Genomic DNA, 17,796 nt, shown 5'->3' on the forward strand with positions numbered 1-17,796 from the left:
ACCTGGACACTAGTACACACCGCGTTGCACTGGGACACTAGTACATACCGCATCACACTGGAACACAGCACACCGCGTCGCACTGGGACACTATCACACACCACGTCGCACTGGGTCACTATTACACACCATGTCGTACTGGGACACTGTACACACTGTGTAACACTGGGACACTAGTTCACACTGCATTGCACTGGGACACTGGTACATACTGTGTTGAACTGGGACACTATTACACACCATGTCACACTGGGACACTATTACACACCATGTCGCACTGGGTCACTATTACACACCATGTCGTACTGGGACACTGTACACACTGCATCGCACTGGGACACCAGTACACACTGTATTGCACTGAGACACTAGTACATACTGCGTCAAACTGGGGCACTATTACACATCGCGTTGCACTAGGTCACTATTACACACCATGTTGTATTCGGACACTGTACACACTGTGTTGCACTGGGACATTAGTACACACTGCATTGCACTGGGACACTACTATATTCAGCATCCAGTTGGGACACTAGTACATACTGTGTCGCACTGGGTCACTATTGCATACTGCGTTGAACTGGGACACTATTACACACCACATCACACTGGGACACTATTACACACCGCGTCACACTAGGACACTATTACACACCACATCACACTAGATCACTATTACACACCATGCTGTACAAGGACACTGAACACACTGTGTCGCACTGGAACACTAGTACACACTGCGTCGAATTGGGACACTATTACACACCACGTCGCACTGGGTCACTATTACACACCATGTCACACTGGGACACTAGTATACACCACGTCGCACTGGGTCACTATTATACATCATGTCGCACTGGGACACTAGTACACACTGCGTTGCACTGGGTCATTAGTACACATCGCGTTGCACTGGGTTCACTATTACATACTGCATCACACTGGGACACTATTACACACCGCATCGCACTGGGACACTATTACACACCGCAGCGCACTAGGTCACTATTACACACCATGTTGCACTGGGACACTAGTGCACACTGTGTTGCACTGGGAACACTAGTACATACTGCATTGCAATGGGACACTAGTACACACAGCGTCACACTGGGACACTATTACACACCATGTCACACTGGGACATTATTACACACCACGCCACATTGGGACACTATTACACATTGTGTCGCACTGTGACACTATTACACACCACGTTGCACTTGGACACTGTTATACACCATGTCGCACTAGGACACTATTAACACACCAAGTCGCACTGGGACACTATTACACATCACTTCATACTGGGACACTATTACACACCATGTCGTACTGGGACACTAGTACACACTGCATTGCACTGGGACACTAGTACATACTGCATCGAATTGGGACACTATTTCACACCACGTCGCAGGGTCACTATTACACATCATGTCGCACTGGGACACTAGTGCACACTGCGTTACACTGGGACACTAGTACACATCGCGTTGCACTGGGTCACTAGTACACATCGCGTTGCACTGGGACACTATTACACACCGCATCGCACTAGGTCACTATTACACACCGCATCGCACTAGGTCACTATTACACACTGTGTTGCACTGGGACACCAGTACAATTCGCGTCGCACTGGGTCACTATTACACACTGCATCGCACTGGGTCACTATTACACACCATGTCGCACTGGGACACTAGTACACACCGCATTGCACTGGGACACTGGTACACTTCGTGTCGCACTGGGTCACTATTACACACTGAATCGCACTGGGTCACTATTACACACCATGTCGTACTGGGACACTAGTATACACCACGTTGCACTGGGTCACTATTACACACTGCGTCACACTGGGACACTATTACACACCGCATCACACTAGGTCACTATTCCACACTGTATTGCACTGGGACACTAGTACACTTCTCGTCGCACTGGGTTACTATTACACACCATGTCGCACTGGGACACAAGTACACACCGCATTGCACTGGGACACTAGTACACATCGCGTCACACTGGGTGACTATTACACACCGCGTCGCACTAGGTCACTATTACACACTATGTCGCACTGGGACACTTTACACACCGTGTTGCACTGGGACACTAGTACACACTACATTGCACTGGGACACTAGTACATACTGCATTGCAATGGGACACTAGTACACACAGCGTTGCACTGGGACACTATTACACACCATGTCGCCCTGGGACATTATTACACACCATGCCACATTGGGACACTATTATACACTGTGTCGCACTGGAACACTATTACGCACCATGTTGTATTTGGACACTGTACACACTGTGTTGCACTGGGACACTAGTACACATTGCGTCACACTAGGACACTATTATACACCATGTCGCCCTGGGACATTATTACACACCATGCCACATTGGGACACTATTACACACTGTGTCGCACTCGAACACTATTACACACCATGTTGTAATTGGACACTGTACACACTGTGTTGCACTGGGACACTAGTACACATCGCGTCGCACTAGGTTACTATTACAAACCATGTCGTACTGGGGCACTGTGCACACTGTGTGGCACTGGGACACTAGTACACATCGCGTCGCACTAGGTTACTATTACAAACCATGTCGTACTGGGACACTGTACACACTGCATTGCACTGGGAAACTAGTACATACTGCATCGCAATGGGACACTAGTATACACAGCGTCGCACTGGGACACTATTACACACTGTGTCACACTGGGACACTATTACACACCACATTGCACTTGGATACTATTACAAACCATGTCGCACTAGGACACTATTAACACACCACGTCGCTCTGGGACACTATTACACATCGCTTCGTACGGGGACACTATTACACACCATGTTGTACTGGGACACTAGTACACACTGCATTGCACTGGGACACTAGTACATACTGCATCGAATTGGGACACTATTACACACCACGTCGCACTGGGTCACTATTACACATCATGTCGCACTGGGACACTAGTACACACTGCGTTGCACAGGGACACTAGTACACTTCACGTCGCACTGGGTCACTATTACACACTGTATCACACTGGGTCACTATTAGACACCATGTTGCACTGGGACACTAGTGCACATCGCATCGCACTGGGTCACTGTTACACACCATGTCATACTGGGACACTGTACACACTGCATTGCACTGGGACACTGTACATATTGCATCACAATGGGACACTAGTACACACAGCGTCACACTAGGACACTATTACACACCATGTCGCACTGGGACATTATTACACACCATGCCATATTGGGACACTATTACACACTGTGTCGCACTGGAACACTATTACACACCATGTTGTAATTGGACACTGTACACACTGTGTTGCACTGGTACACTAGTACACTTCGCATCGCACTGAGACACTAGTACACATCGCGTCGCACTAGGTTACTATTACAAACCATGTCGTACTGGGACACTACACACTGTGTTGCACTGGGACACTAGTACATACTGCATCGCAATGGGACACTAATACACACAGCGTCGCAGGGTCACTATTACACACCATGTCGCACTGGGACACTAATACACACTGCATTGCAATGCGACCCCAGTACACACCATGTCGCACTGGGTCACTATTACACACCACGTCGCAATGGGATACTATTTCACACCGCATCGCACTGGGTCGCTATTACACACCATGTTGTACTGGGACACAATTACACCCCACATTGCACTAGGACACTATTACACACCACATTGCACTGGGACACTATTACACATCGCTTTGTACTGGGACACTATTACATACCGTGTCGCAATGGGACACTAGTACACTCCATGTCACATTGGGACACTATTACACATAGTGTTGCACTGGGTCACTAGTACACATTGCGTTACACTGGGACACTAGTACACATCGCGTCGCACTGGGTCACTATTACACACCGCGTCGCACTGGGACACTAGGACACAGTTACGTTGCACTGGGACACTATTACACATTGCATCACACTGGGACACTATTGCACACCATGTCACATTTGGGCACTATTACACACCGCGTCGCACTGATACACTACCAAAACCATGTCGCACTGGGACACTAGTACACACCATGTCGCACTGGGACACTAGTACATACCATGTCGAGCTGGGACACTAGTACATACCATGTCGCACTGGGACACTAGTACATACCATGTTGCACTGGGACACTACTGCACATCACATCGAACTGTGACACAATAACTCATCGGACTGCATTGCTAATACACACCAGACTGCGACACTAATACACACTGCACCATACTCTGCTGTCACTCGTCCTTTCTCACCTTGATGACGTTGTCTCGGTGAAGTCTGCACTCCTATTGTTTCTTCATCAGATGAGCAGCTCTCAGTCTCTTTACTCTCCTGGTTCTCTGCCTGTAAATAAGACACACCACATCTTTCAAATCTCCAAGTTCACTTCATCACATCTGCTCAAAGGGCTGCTGCTTAAACAAATACCATGAGCTGAAACCAATTATACAGCCAATTTGCTGTCAATGATCAAGCTCTTGTTTGGCGTCCTAGTGGAGCAACAGCTGAAAGGCATTAGGGTACAGTTTGATGGCCCTAAAACTCCAAGGTAAAGCTCTCTCTACACTGTTCCCATCAAATTCCCAGGGCAGGCAGGAGGATAAGAAGTAGAAGAGTAATCTCATTGGCGTACTGAGCCATCTGTGCCATTCAATTTGATCAAGGTTCATCTTCAGTTTGAACTCAACTTCCTTGACACCTTGACATTCAGACTGACTTCACAAGAGTAAAAGCTCTGTCTACCTCAGCTTTAAATTTATTCAAGGATGGAATGTCTCCTCACAGGTAAGAATTCCAAAGCTTCACAACACTCTGCGTGAAGATATGCTTCCCCACCTCAGACCTGAGGTGTTGCCGTGTTAACCTGTTCCTGTCTTCTAACCTCCCCAGTCAGGGGAAACAACTTCTCAGTGTTTACTATGTCAGTTCCTTTCATTGAGGTCATCCCCTATTTTTCTGGAGAATACTGACCCAATTCGCTCAGACTCCCAGCAAAGGATAACTCTCTCACCCCAGGGACCAATCTGGTGAACCTTTGCTATATCAGCTCGAATACAAGGATAGCTTTTATTCGACCTGGACACTAAAACTGCATGCACTACTCTTGGAGTAGTCTCACATAATCCCTATACCACTGCAGCAAGACTTCTTTATTCTAAACTCCTTACAATACATATCATTTTCCTCATACATACAAAATAATGTTCTGTGTTCCTTGTACGAATATACCAGACTCCCTCTGAATATCAACATTTACAAAGGTTGTACCGTTTAAATAATATTCTGCTGTTCTAATCTTCCAGCCAGAGTCTAACCTGCCACCTTATTGTCCACTCACCTCCTCTGCCCACTGTTTTAATCTGTATTTTTGTACAGCATCACAGACTGTATTCCCCCTGACTACACAGTGTCAAAAACAGATACACTCATCTTCGTCTAAGTCATTCATATTACAAATGACTGAGTATGAGCACTAATCCTGTGGCATTGTAGTTGTTCCAGCCCACCAACTTAAAAATGCCTCATTTAAACCTATTCATTAATTCCTGTCAACTAACCAACACTCTATTCATGTTAATATATCGTTCAACTCCTTGAGCCCTCTTGTGTGTATTAACGATTCGTGTGGTATCTTATCAATGCCTTTTCAAAATCCAGATATACTATGTCTACTTATTCCTCTTTACTTATTCTCCTCAGTACGTCCTGAAAATACTTTAATAAAATTTGCCAGCAGGACTTCCCTTTAATTAAACCTTGTTGACTTTGATCATGTTGCAACTGCTTGCATGAATGATGCGGGATAGATGGGAAGAGGTAGAAAGGGGTCTCAGGAATGGACCATGTTATCACAGAGAAACTGGGTCTCCAAATGCTGAAAGGGGAAGATATGTTTGATGATGTGTTTACCGTCACTGAATTCCTCCATTATCAACATCTTGGGGGGTTATCATTGGCCAAAAACTCAATTAGACTCACCATAAATGCAGTGGCTACAAGTGCAGGTCAGAGGCTAGTAATACTGCAACAGGTATCCCATCTCCTGACTCCCCAAAGCCTGTCCACCATCTACAAGGCCCAAGTCAGGAGTGAGATGGAATACTCTCCACTTGTCTGGATGGGTGCAGCTCCAACAACACTCAAGATGTTTGACACCATCCAGGACAAAGCAGCTCACTTGAATGGTACCACATCCACAAGCATCCGCTCCCTCCACCACAGACGGTCAGTAGCAACACTGTGTACTTTCTAAAAGATGTACTGCAGAAAGTCAGGAAAGATCCTCAGACAGCACCTTCCAAACCCACGAACACTTCCATCGAGAAGGACAAGGGCAGTAGACACATGGGAATACCGCCACCTTCAACTTCCCCTCCAAGCCTCTCACCATCCTGACTTGGAAATATATCTGCGCTTCTTCACTGTCGCTGGGTCAAAATCCTGGAACTCCCTCCCTAATGGCATTGTGGGGCAACCTATGCAGGTAGACTGCAGCGGTTCAAGAAGGCAGCTCACCACCATCTTCTCAAGGGCAACTAGGGACAGGCAATAAATGCTGGCCCAGCCAGCGACACCCATAAATGAATACTTTAAAAAGATTTTAAAAAGATGACATCACCCTGAGGCAGGTGATGAGAGAGGATAATCTGTTGAATATGGACACTGGTGATGTGGAAGCAGAGGCCAAGGGAGAATCCAAGCATGCCTCTGGGAGGGAGGCAAGGGAGTGTGAGCAGAGAAGAATGCTCAAGCACAGGAGATGCTACGTTTGCCTGCCTCCTTCTCACGGGTCTGAGACCCCTCACCTTCATTTCAAGTGAAACAGAGATTTACTTGTCCTTCTTTCAATATAATCGACCATATTCACTGTTCATGAAGTGGTCTCCTCCATAATGGGGAGACCAAATATAGACTAGGTGATCCCTTTGGGGAACATCTTTGTTCAGTGACTGAGCATGACCCAGCATTCCACTGTTCAGCATTCCAATTCTCCCAGCCTGACCTCTCTATCCTGCTACACTTGAAGGAAGTTCAAGGAATAGCATCTCATCTTGTGATGCACTTTACAGCTTGGAGTTCAACAATCTTAGATAGTAACCTTTGCTTACATCCTGTTTTGTTTTTGTTGGCTTCTTTCTTTATTCCTTCATCTCACATTCATACATAATCTTTGTTTCTTAACATATCCAGTAATACATTTTTTCACTAGTTTACATTGTGAAACGTCCTCTGCTCTCTATCCTATCACAGTCATTCCTTATGGTCTATCTTGCCCCTCCCTCTCCTACTAGCTAAAACTCTGTCACATGTTAATCTATCCATTAGTTTAGATGAAAAGTTATTGGCCTGAAACAATTGCAATCTTACTCTTCAAAAAATGCTGCCTCAGCATTCTGTCAGCATGTTTTAATTTAACATTTTTAAAATGTATTCACTCATTGGATGTGGGTGTTGCTGGCTGGGCCAGCATTTATTGCCTGTCCCTAGTTGCCCTTGAGAAGGTGGTGGTGAGCTGCCCTCTTGAACCGCTGCAGACCACCTGCTGTGGGTTGACCCACAATGCCCCTAGGGAAGGGAGTCCAGGATTTTGACACAATGACAGTGAAGGAATGGCGATATATTTCCAAGTCAGGATGGTGAGTGGCTTGGACAGGAACTTGCAAATGGTGGTGTTCCCACGTATCTGCTGCCCTTGTCCTTCTGGATGGAAGTAGACAGACTTTAGGGCAATAGGAGGTGAGTTGCTTGCTACAGAATTCCCAGCCTTTAACCTGCTCTTTAGCCATATAAATAGTGTGGCTATGTCCAGTTCAGTTCCTGGTCAATGGTCGCTCCCAGCATGTTAATAGTTGGGGATTCAGCGATAATACCAATGAACATTAAAGGACTATATCAATGAGCTAGGTTATCTATATGCCTCGTCCAGTTCAGTTTGATGGATAACCTCTGGGATGTTGATAGCTGGGGATTCAGTGATGGTAATGCCATGGAATATTAAGAGTAAATGGTTAAATTCTCGCTTGTGAGAGATGGTCATTCCCTTCTCCTCCATTGAGTTTTTAATTGTCCTTCATGACTGGATGTGGCAGGACTGCAGAGCTTAGATCTGATCCGTTGGTTGCCGGATCACTTAGCTCTGTCTAGCACTCGCTACATATGATGCTGGACATACAAGTAGTCCCATTTGATTGACTCCTCATTTTTAGGAATGTCTGCTGTTATCTTATTACAGCCTCCATTGAAGCATGATACAATTATATACAAAACTCTGGAGAATCCCTCTGACAGTCTCTAACACATACATAGACACAGGGTAGAAGCGAGTACCTGACACATTGTTAACGGAACCTGCTGTATGGCCACGGCTGCCAAATCGCCCAATCTCTTCACTTCACCAGAATATGCCGCTATCTCTTTCTCCAGGCGCATGTGACGCTGCAGGAGGGCGTCGGCACTGGCCTCATCCTTTCCACAATCCCCACTTTCCAGAAGAGGCTGTTTCTCGAGCAGCCAGGAACGGGCCTCGTTGATATCTGCGAAATACTGAGGGGACGAGACCAAGAAACCTGCTCATTTAGATACAGCAGCAACCCCCAGTGTTAACCACCCACCGACCACCTCACAGCCTCACATTTCACAGGCTTCTTATGAAAGAAACACTTCTTCCTGGTCTTCATGTAATCAACAGTTCATGTAAGATACAAGACATCTTTTTTTTTCTGATGTTGATCAGGAGCCATGTCAAAACATTTAAAATTGTTAAGGAGTTCGATAGATTAGAACCCAGTGGGATGTTACTTCTGGCCAAGGGCTCTAGAACTGGGGGACAAGTCACAGAACAAGACTTCAGCTATTTTGGACTGACATTCTTGTGCCAAATTTGATTTCTCTACTCAAGGAGCTGCGGATCCTCGCTCTGTAGGATACCCAAGAGAAAGATCGATGGCATTTTGTGCATTGAGTGCATTATAGAATATGGGGATAGTGCAGGAACATCCGATGGATACTGCTGATCAGCAATGAGCTTAGTGGACTGAGTTTGAACAACAGAATAGCCCCCTATTGCTTATGTTCTTGTGTTCAACTGTATAAATGGATCCTCCGGATATATTTAGATTCTGGCTACAGTGGTTTGTTGTGAAGGTTCTCCCCAGTCACCCAACTTCGGTTCCACTCCTTGGTCATATCTCACCTGTTTGATAGTCAGTGCAGCCTGCAGCCGAGAGTTCCTCATTGCAACCTCATCCTTTAACTGCTGCCATTGCTTCTGGAGGGTATTGACCCATCTCCTCACCTCCTTCTCGCAGTCCAAACTTCGCTGGTACAGATGCTGGCCCTTCCTCACTACTGAGAAACATATCGACTGGTGGCTGTTAACCTCCGACTCCAGGGCCTTGGAAAACCAGAACAATCAGTATTTGTCAGAGACTCCAACTACACTGTGCTCTCACTCACACCACGCTCTGGGACACTGACCCCTGTCTCACACACTGTCCATGCTCTGGGACACTGGCCCCTACCTCCATACTCCCTCCACGCTCTGAGACACTGGCCCCTGTCTCACACACTGTCCATGCTCTGGGACACTGTCCCCTACCTCCATACCCCCTCCACACTCTGGGACACTGGTCCCTGTCTCAAACCCCTTCCATGCTCTGGGACACTGGCCCCAGTCTCACACGCCCTCCACGCTCTGGGACACTGTCCCCTACCTCCATACTCCCTCCACGCTCTGGGACACTGGCCCTTGTCTCACACCCCCTCCACACTCTGGGACACTGGTCCCTGTCTCAAACCCCTTCCACGCTCTGGGACACTGACCCCAGTCTCACACGCCCTCCACGCTCTGGGACACTGTCCCCTACCTCCATACTCCCTCCACGCTCTGGGACACTGGCCCTTGTCTCACAGTCCCCCCACACTCTGGGACACTGGCCCTTGTCTCACAGTCCCCCCACACTCTGGGACACTGGTCCCTTGTCTCACACCCCTTCCACGCTCCGGGACACTGGCCCTTGTCTCACACCCCTTCCACGCTCTGGGACACTGGCCCTTGTCTCACACCCCTTCCACGCTCTGGGACACTGGCCCCTGTCTCAACGCCCTCCACGCTCTGGGACACTGGCCCCTACCTCCATACTCCCTCCACGCTCTGGGACACTGGCCCCTACCTCCATACTCCCTCCACGCTCTGGGACACTGGCCCTTGTCTCACAGTCCCCCCACACTCTGGGACACTGGCCCCTGTCTCACACTCCCCCCAACGCTCTGGGATACTGGTCCCTGACTCACACCCCTTCCACGCTCTGGGACACTGGCCCCTACCTCCATACTCCCTCCACGCTCTGGGACACTGGCCCTTGTCTCACAGTCCCCCCACACTCTGGGACACTGGCCCCTGTCTCACACTCCCCCCCACGCTCTGGGATACTGGTCCCTGACTCACACCCCTTCCACGCTCTGGGACACTGGCCCTTGTCTCACACCCCTTCCACGCTCTGGGACACTGGCCCCTGTCTCAACGCCCTCCACGCAGTGGGACACTGGCCCCTACCTCCATACTCCCTCCACGCTCTGGGACACTGGCCCCAGTCTCACACGCCCTCCACGCTCTGGGACACTGGCCCCTACCTCCATACTCCCTCCACGCTCTGGGACACTGGCCCTTGTCTCACACTCCCCCCACACTCTGGGACACTGGCCCCTGTCTCACACTCCCCCCCCACGCTCTGGGATACTGACCCCTGTCTCACACTCCCCCCCCACGCTCTGGGATACTGGTCCCTGCCTCACACCCCCTCCACACTCTGGGACACTTGCCCCTGTCTCACACACCCTCCATGCTCTGGGACACTGGCTCCAGGAGTCCGCATGTCCCTGATCCATGCCTGGAATTACAGTGCACATTGTGGGAGCTGAGTGCAGTGAAGCATGTTACCATGGTTATCCCAGCCTGTACCTTGTGTTTCTGGATCAACACTGCGATCTGGGTGACATCACGGCCTAACGCTGCTGTCCGCACCAACTGCCACTTCTCGAAAATCCAGGACTCCTCCTCATCACAGTCCCGGAAAAACTCAAACAATTGGTGTTGCTGCTTCAATTTAGAACACCTGTATTAACAAGAGAAATGACTAAGGCCACAGTGAAAAAGACAGCGAGAGAGAGAGAGCGAGAGAGAGAGCGGGAGAGGGAGACAGAGAGATAGAGAGAGAAAGAGAGAGAGAGAGAGAGAGAGAAAGAGACTCCGAGAGACAGCAAGAGAGAGTCCAAGAGACCGTGAAAGACACCAAGTGACCGAGAGACAATGTACTTCCTCCCGGTCACTAGACCTTTCTCCCTTATAGCAGGAACCTGGGGAGACTGCCAAGGTTCACATCACATTCTTACCAAACTGGTGTCAGTTGTGTTTTATGCCAAACGATAACTGACCTAACTTTGCTGAGTTCCAGGAGGTTGGTGTAAGCATCATTGAGCTCCTTAAGTTTGCCCTGAAACAGGTCAGTGTTCAGCTCACTGCTCCTGCTGAGGTGGTCAGCCTTCTCATTGATGTGCTTCAGATTCTCTCCGTGAGATGAAATTTGAGAATCGATCAGGTTGTGCTTGTGTACCATGTCCTCCACATCAAGTAGATGCTTACCGTAATCACTCGAGCTTACCAGGGCCTGGAGGAGGAGAGAGGAACAAAGCTGGATCACAACTAGAGCTCTTCTGCACTTTCCATCATTGTCTTGAAGGGACTGATGCCACCCTTTTACATATTATAGCCAACTTTATTTTAACCGGCACCTTAATCAACTGGCAATTTTGATAAATCAACACAAAAGTATAGATTAGAGTGGTGCTGGAAAAGCACAGCAGGTCAGGCAGCATCCGAGGAGCAGGAAAGCCGACGTTTCAGGCAAAAGCCCTTCACCAGGAATGAGGCTTCTGGGCCAAGAGGAGCTGAGAGATAAATGGGAGGGGGATGGGGCTGGGGGGAAGGTAGCTGGGAATGTAATAGGTGGATGAAGGTGGTGGGGAAAGGCGATAGGTCGGAGAGAAGGGTGGAGCAGATAGATGGGAAAGACGATGGACAGTTCAAGAGGGCAGTGCTGAGTTCGAAGGTTGGATCTGGGATAAGGTGGGGGAGGGGAAATGAGGAAACTGGTGAAATCCACATTGATCCCGTGTGGTTGGAGGGTGCCAAGGTGGAAGACGAGGCATTCTTTCTCCGGGCGTCGGGTGGTTAGGTTTTGGCAATGGAGGAGGCCCAGGACCTGCATGTTCTTGGTGGAGTGGGAGGAGGAGTTGAAGTGTTCAGCCACGGGGCAGTGGGGTTGGCGGATGCAGATGTCCCAGAGATGTTCTCTGAAATGATACGCAAATTGGCGTCCTGTCCCCCCATGTTGAGGATACCACATCGGGTGCAACGGATAGAGTAGATGACATTGGCCGAGGTACAGGTAATTTCTGTTGATGTGGAAGGATCCTTTGGAGCCTTGAACAGGGGGAAGAGTGGGTGTAGGTTTTGTACTTCCTGCGATGGTAGGGGAAGGTGCCGGGAGTGGGGTGTGGGCTGGTGGGGGTGGTGGACAAGAGAGATGCGGAGGGAATGGTCTCTCCGAAACGCTGATAGGGGTGGATTGGGAAATATATCCCTAGTGATGGGGAGTGATTGTAGGTGATGGAAGTGGCGGAGAATGATGTGACGTATATGGAGGTTGGTGAGGTGGGGGGTGAGGGTTCTGTCCTTGTTGCATTGGGACGGGTGGGGTTCAAGGGCAGAGACGGTGATGGAGAGGTCCAGGAATGGGAGGGAGGTGTCCGAGATAGTCTAGGTGAATTTGAGGTTGGGGTGAAAGGTGTTGGTGAAGTTGATGAACCATCCAACGCCTTGTGGGAGCACAAAGTAGCGCCGATACAGTCATCGATGTAGCGGAAGAACAGGTGGGGGTTGGTGCCGGTGTAACTGCGGAAGATGGACTATTCCATGTACCTAACAAAGAGGCAGGCATAGCTGTGTCCCATAAGGGTGGCCATGGCTACCCCTTTGGTGGAAGGAGAAATTGTTGAGGGTGAGGACCAGTTCAGCCAGGCTGATGAGGGTGTCAGTGGAATGGTACTGGTTGGGACTGTGTGAGAAGAAGAAATGGAGGGCTTTGGAGGCCTTCAGCATGGCGGATTGATGTGTACAGGGACTGGGTATCCTTGGTGAAGATGAGGCATTAGGGGCCAGGGAAACCAAAATCTTGGAGAAGGTGAAGTGTGTGGGTGGTGTCCTGAACATAGGTGGGGAGTTCCTCGACTAAGGGGGACAGGATGGTGTCAAGGTAAGAAGATATGAGTTCAGTGGGACAGGAACAGGCTGAGACAATGGGTTGACCGGGGAAATCAGGTTTGAAAATCTTCAGAAGGAAGACAGAATCAGATGGTTTGGTGTTCACGGACAACGAGGTTGGAGGCTTTGGGTGGGTGATCACCAGAGGTGATGAGGTTGTGGATGGTCTGGGACATGAAGGTTTGGTGATGGGAGCTGAAGTCGTGGTTGAGGGGACAGAAGGAGGAGGTGTCTGTGAGTTGGCACCTGGCTTCAGCGGTGCAGAGGTCAGTGTGCCAAACGACCACAGAGCACCCTTGTCTGCTGGTTTGATGGTAACGCTGGGGTTGGAGTGGAGGGAGTGGACGGCTGCGTGCTGCGAGGGTGGGAGGTTGGAGTGGGTGAGGGGGGGGTGGACAGGTTGTGGCAGTCGATGTCACAGCGGCAGTTAGAAATGAAGAGGTCAAGGGTGGGTAACAGGCCAGCACGGGGTGTCCAGGTGGATGGGGTATATTGGAGGTGAGAGAATGGGTCTTCAGTGGGTGAGCAGGTGCCTTGATTGAAAAAGTGGGCCCGGAGGCGGATGCGGCAGAAGAAATGTTCGATGTTGCAACGCAGCGGAAGAAACGTGTTGATCTCATTAATCCGCGAGCAGAGAGGGATGAAGGTGAGGCCTTTGCTGAGGACTGAACTTTCATCCTCAGTGAGGGGGAGGTCTGGGGGAATAGTAAAAACACGGCAGGGCACCACACTCTCGACTCTGTAATTCTCTACCCTGATACGACTTCTACCTAGCTAATAGAGCAACTACTGACAGTCTACAAAAAGCTGCCTTGGGATCCTCAGTGAGCTAGTTACTGCAAACCATACTAAGGTTCAGAAGAGGGATATCCAAGGGACAATGATAGATCCTCTCTCATATTTCATGTGCACAGAGGTTTCAGACTGAGAGTCATAGAGATATGCAGCATGGAAAGAGACCCTTCAGTCCAACTCATCCATGCCAACCAGATATCCTAAATTAATTTTGTCCCATTTGGCAGCATTTTGTCCATATCCCTCTCAATCTTCCTATTTACATAACCATCCAGACACTTTTTTAAATGCTGTAATTGTACCAGCCTCCATCACTTCCTCTGACAACTCATTCCATACACACACCGCCTTCTGCATTAAAATGTTGCCTCTTAGGTCTGTTTTAAATGTTCCCCCTCTCACCTTAAATCTCTGCCGTCTAGTTTTGGACTCCCCCATCTCAGGGAAAAGACCTTGTCTATTTACCCTATCCATGTCCCTCAGAATCAGAGTCATACAGCATGGAAACAGACCCTTCAGTCCAACTCGTCCATGCCAAACATAATCCCAATCTAAAACTAGTCCCTTCTGCCTGCCCCTGGCCCATATCCCTCCAAACCCTTCCACTTCATGTATCTATTCAAAAGGCTTTTAAACATTGTAATTGTACCTGCATCCACCACTTCCTCAGGAAGTTCATTCCACACGTCAACCACCCCTCTGTGCAAAAAAATTTGCCTCTTATGTCTTATTTAAATTGCTCTCCTCTCAGCTTAAAAATGTGCCCCCGAGTCTTGAAATTCCCCAATTTAGGGAAAAGGCAGCTACCATCAACTCTATCTATACCTCTCATTATTTTGTAAACTTCTGTCAGGTCACCTCACAACCTCCCACGCTCCAGTGAAAAAAGTCCCAGCCTATTTAGCCTTTCTTTATAATTCAAACCTTCCATACCCGGCAACATCCTGGTAAATCTCTTCTGAACCCTCTCTAGTTTTATCATATCTTCCTTATAATTGGGTGATCAGTACTGGACACAGTATTCCAAAAGAGGCCTCACCAATGTCCTGTACAACATCAACATAATATCCAAATCCTACACACAAAGGACAGCAATGAAGGCAAGTGTACTAAAAGCCTTTTTAATCATCCTGTCTCATAATTTTATAAACCTCTATAAGGTCACCCCTCAGTCTCTGACACTCCAGGGGAAATAGCCCCAGCCTATTCAGCGTCTCTCTGTAGCTCAAACCCTCCAACCCTGGCAACATCCTTGTAAATCTTTTCTGAACCCTTTCAAGTTTCACAACATCCTTCCTATAGGAAGGAGACCAGAATTGCACACAATATTCCAATAGTGGCCTAACCAATGCCCTGTACAGCTGTACATGACCTCCCAACTCCTATACTCAATGCACTGACCAATAAAGGAAAGCTAGGACAGACAGAGTCGTCATCTCTGGGTTGTTGCCGGTGCCACGTGACAGAGAGGCAAAGAATAGGGAGAGAGTGCAGTTGAACACGTGGCTGCAAGGATGGTGTAGGAGGGAGGGCTTCAGATATTTGGACAATTGGACTGCATTCTGGGGAAGGTGGGACCTGTATAAACAGGACGGGTTGCACCTGAACCAGAAGGGCACCAATATCCTGGGGGGTAGGTTTGCTAGCACTCTTCGGGGGGGTTTAAACTAATTTGGCAGGGGGATGGGATCCGGACTTGTAGTCCAGCAAGTAAGCTAGCTGTGTGTCAGGATGTCCAAGACTGTAGGGAGGCTGTGGAGAAGGTAGCACTGACAGGGACTACTTGCGGACACAGAGATGGGCTCAAGTGCGTATACTTCAATGCAAGGAGTATCAGAAATAAGGTGGGTGAACTTAAGGCGTGGATCGGTACCTGGGACTACGATGTTGTAGCCATCACGGAAACATGGATAGATGAGGGACAGGAATGGCTGTTGGAGGTTCCTGGTTACAGATGTTTCAGTAAGATTAGGGAGGGTGGTAAAAAAGGAGGGGGGGTGGCATTGCTAATTAGAAATGGTATAACGGCTGCAGAAAGGAAGTTTGAGGGAGATCTGCCTCTGGAGGTAGTATGGGCTGAAGTCAGAAATAGGAAAGGTGCAGTCACCTTGTTGGGTGTTTATTATAGGCCCCCCAATAGCAGCAAAGATGTGGAGAAACAGATTGGGAAACAGATTTTGGAAAGGTGCAGAAGCCACAGGGTCGTAGTCATGGGCGACTTCAACTTCCCAAATATTGATTGGAAGCTCTTTAGATCAAGTAGATTGGATGGGGCGGTGTTTGTGCAGTGTGTCCAGGAAGCTTTTCTAACGCAGTATGTAGATTGTCCAACCAGAGGGGAGGCCATATTGGATTTGGTACTCGGTAACGAACCGGGACAAGTGGTGGGCTTGTTAGTGGGTGAACATTTTGGTGATGGCGACCACAATTCTGTCACTTTCACCTTGGTTATGGAGAGGGATAGGTGCACACAACAAGGAAGTTTTTACAATTGGGGGAAGGGAAATTACGATGCTGTAAGACAGGATTTGAGGAGCATACGTTGGGAGCATAGGCTGTCAGGGAAGGATGTGGTGGAAATGTGGGACTTTTTCAAGGAGCAGATACGACGTGTCCTTGATATGTATGTACCGATCAGGCAGGAAAGAAATGGTCGTGTGAGGGAGCCTTGGTTGACGAGGGAGGTTGAATGTCTAGTAAAGAGGAAGAAGGAGGCTTACATAAGGTTGAGGAAACAAGGTTCAGACAGAGCAGTGGAGGGATACAGGATAGCCAGAAGGGACCTGAAGAAAGGGATTAGGAGAGCTAAGAGAGGGCATGAAAAATCCCTGGCGGATAGGATCAAGGATAACCCCAAGGCATTCTATGCGTATGTGAGAAACCTGAGAATGACGAGAACGAGGGTAGGTCCGATCAAGGACAGTGGTGGGAGACTGTGTATTGAGTCGGAAGAGATAGGAGAGGTCTTGAACAAGTACTTCTCTTCAGTATTTACGAACGAGAGGGACTGTATTGTTGAAGAGGAGAGTGTGAAACGGACTGATAAGCTAGAAGAGATATCTGTTAGGAAGGAAGATGTGTTGGACATTTTGAACAACTTGAGGATAGACAAGTCCCCCGGGCCTGACGGGATATATCCTAGGATTATGTGGGAAGCAAGAGAGGAAATTGCAGTACCGTTGGCAATGATCTTCTCGTCTTCACTGGCAACGGGGGTGGTACCAGGGGACTGGAGAGTAGCGAATGTTGTGCCCCTGTTCAAAAAAGGGAATAGGGATAACCCCGGGAATTACAGGCCAGTTAGTCTTACTTCTGTGGTAGGCAAAGTAATGGAAAGGGTACTGAGGGATAGGATTTACGAGTATCTGGAACGGCACTGCTTGATTAGGGACAGCCAGCACGGATTTGTGAAGGGTAGGTCTTGCCTTACAAGTCTTATTGAATTCTTCGAGGAGGTGACCAAGCATGTGGATGAGGGTAGAGCAGTGGATGTAGTGTACATGGATTTTAGTAAGGCATTTGATAAGGTTCCCCATGGTAGGCTTATGCGGAAAGTCAGGAGGCAT

The 17,796-nt window shown here is 48.6% G+C and overlaps 1 protein-coding gene across 2 annotated transcripts in view; it reads right to left on the reverse strand.

The window, feature by feature from the left end:
- sptbn5 (spectrin, beta, non-erythrocytic 5) overlaps positions 1-17,796 on the reverse strand; it is a 275,567-nt gene that overhangs the window by 223,326 nt on the left and 34,445 nt on the right. Inside the window, exons 9-13 of one of the 2 annotated variants that reach the window (XM_072569378.1) lie at positions 11,548-11,780; positions 11,075-11,228; positions 9,308-9,508; positions 8,443-8,658; positions 4,368-4,458 (exon numbers count right to left, since the gene is read on the reverse strand). In XM_072569378.1, coding sequence (XP_072425479.1) covers positions 4,368-4,458; positions 8,443-8,658; positions 9,308-9,508; positions 11,075-11,228; positions 11,548-11,780 — 895 coding nt within the window. Of the gene's footprint in view, positions 1-4,367; positions 4,459-8,442; positions 8,659-9,307; positions 9,509-11,074; positions 11,229-11,547; positions 11,781-17,796 lie in introns of those variants that run through there. The other variant, XM_072569377.1, reaches the window with a different exon arrangement.

This window comes from Chiloscyllium punctatum, chromosome 4 (assembly GCF_047496795.1).
Source record: "Chiloscyllium punctatum isolate Juve2018m chromosome 4, sChiPun1.3, whole genome shotgun sequence".
Classification (NCBI taxonomy): domain Eukaryota; kingdom Metazoa; phylum Chordata; class Chondrichthyes; order Orectolobiformes; family Hemiscylliidae; genus Chiloscyllium; species Chiloscyllium punctatum.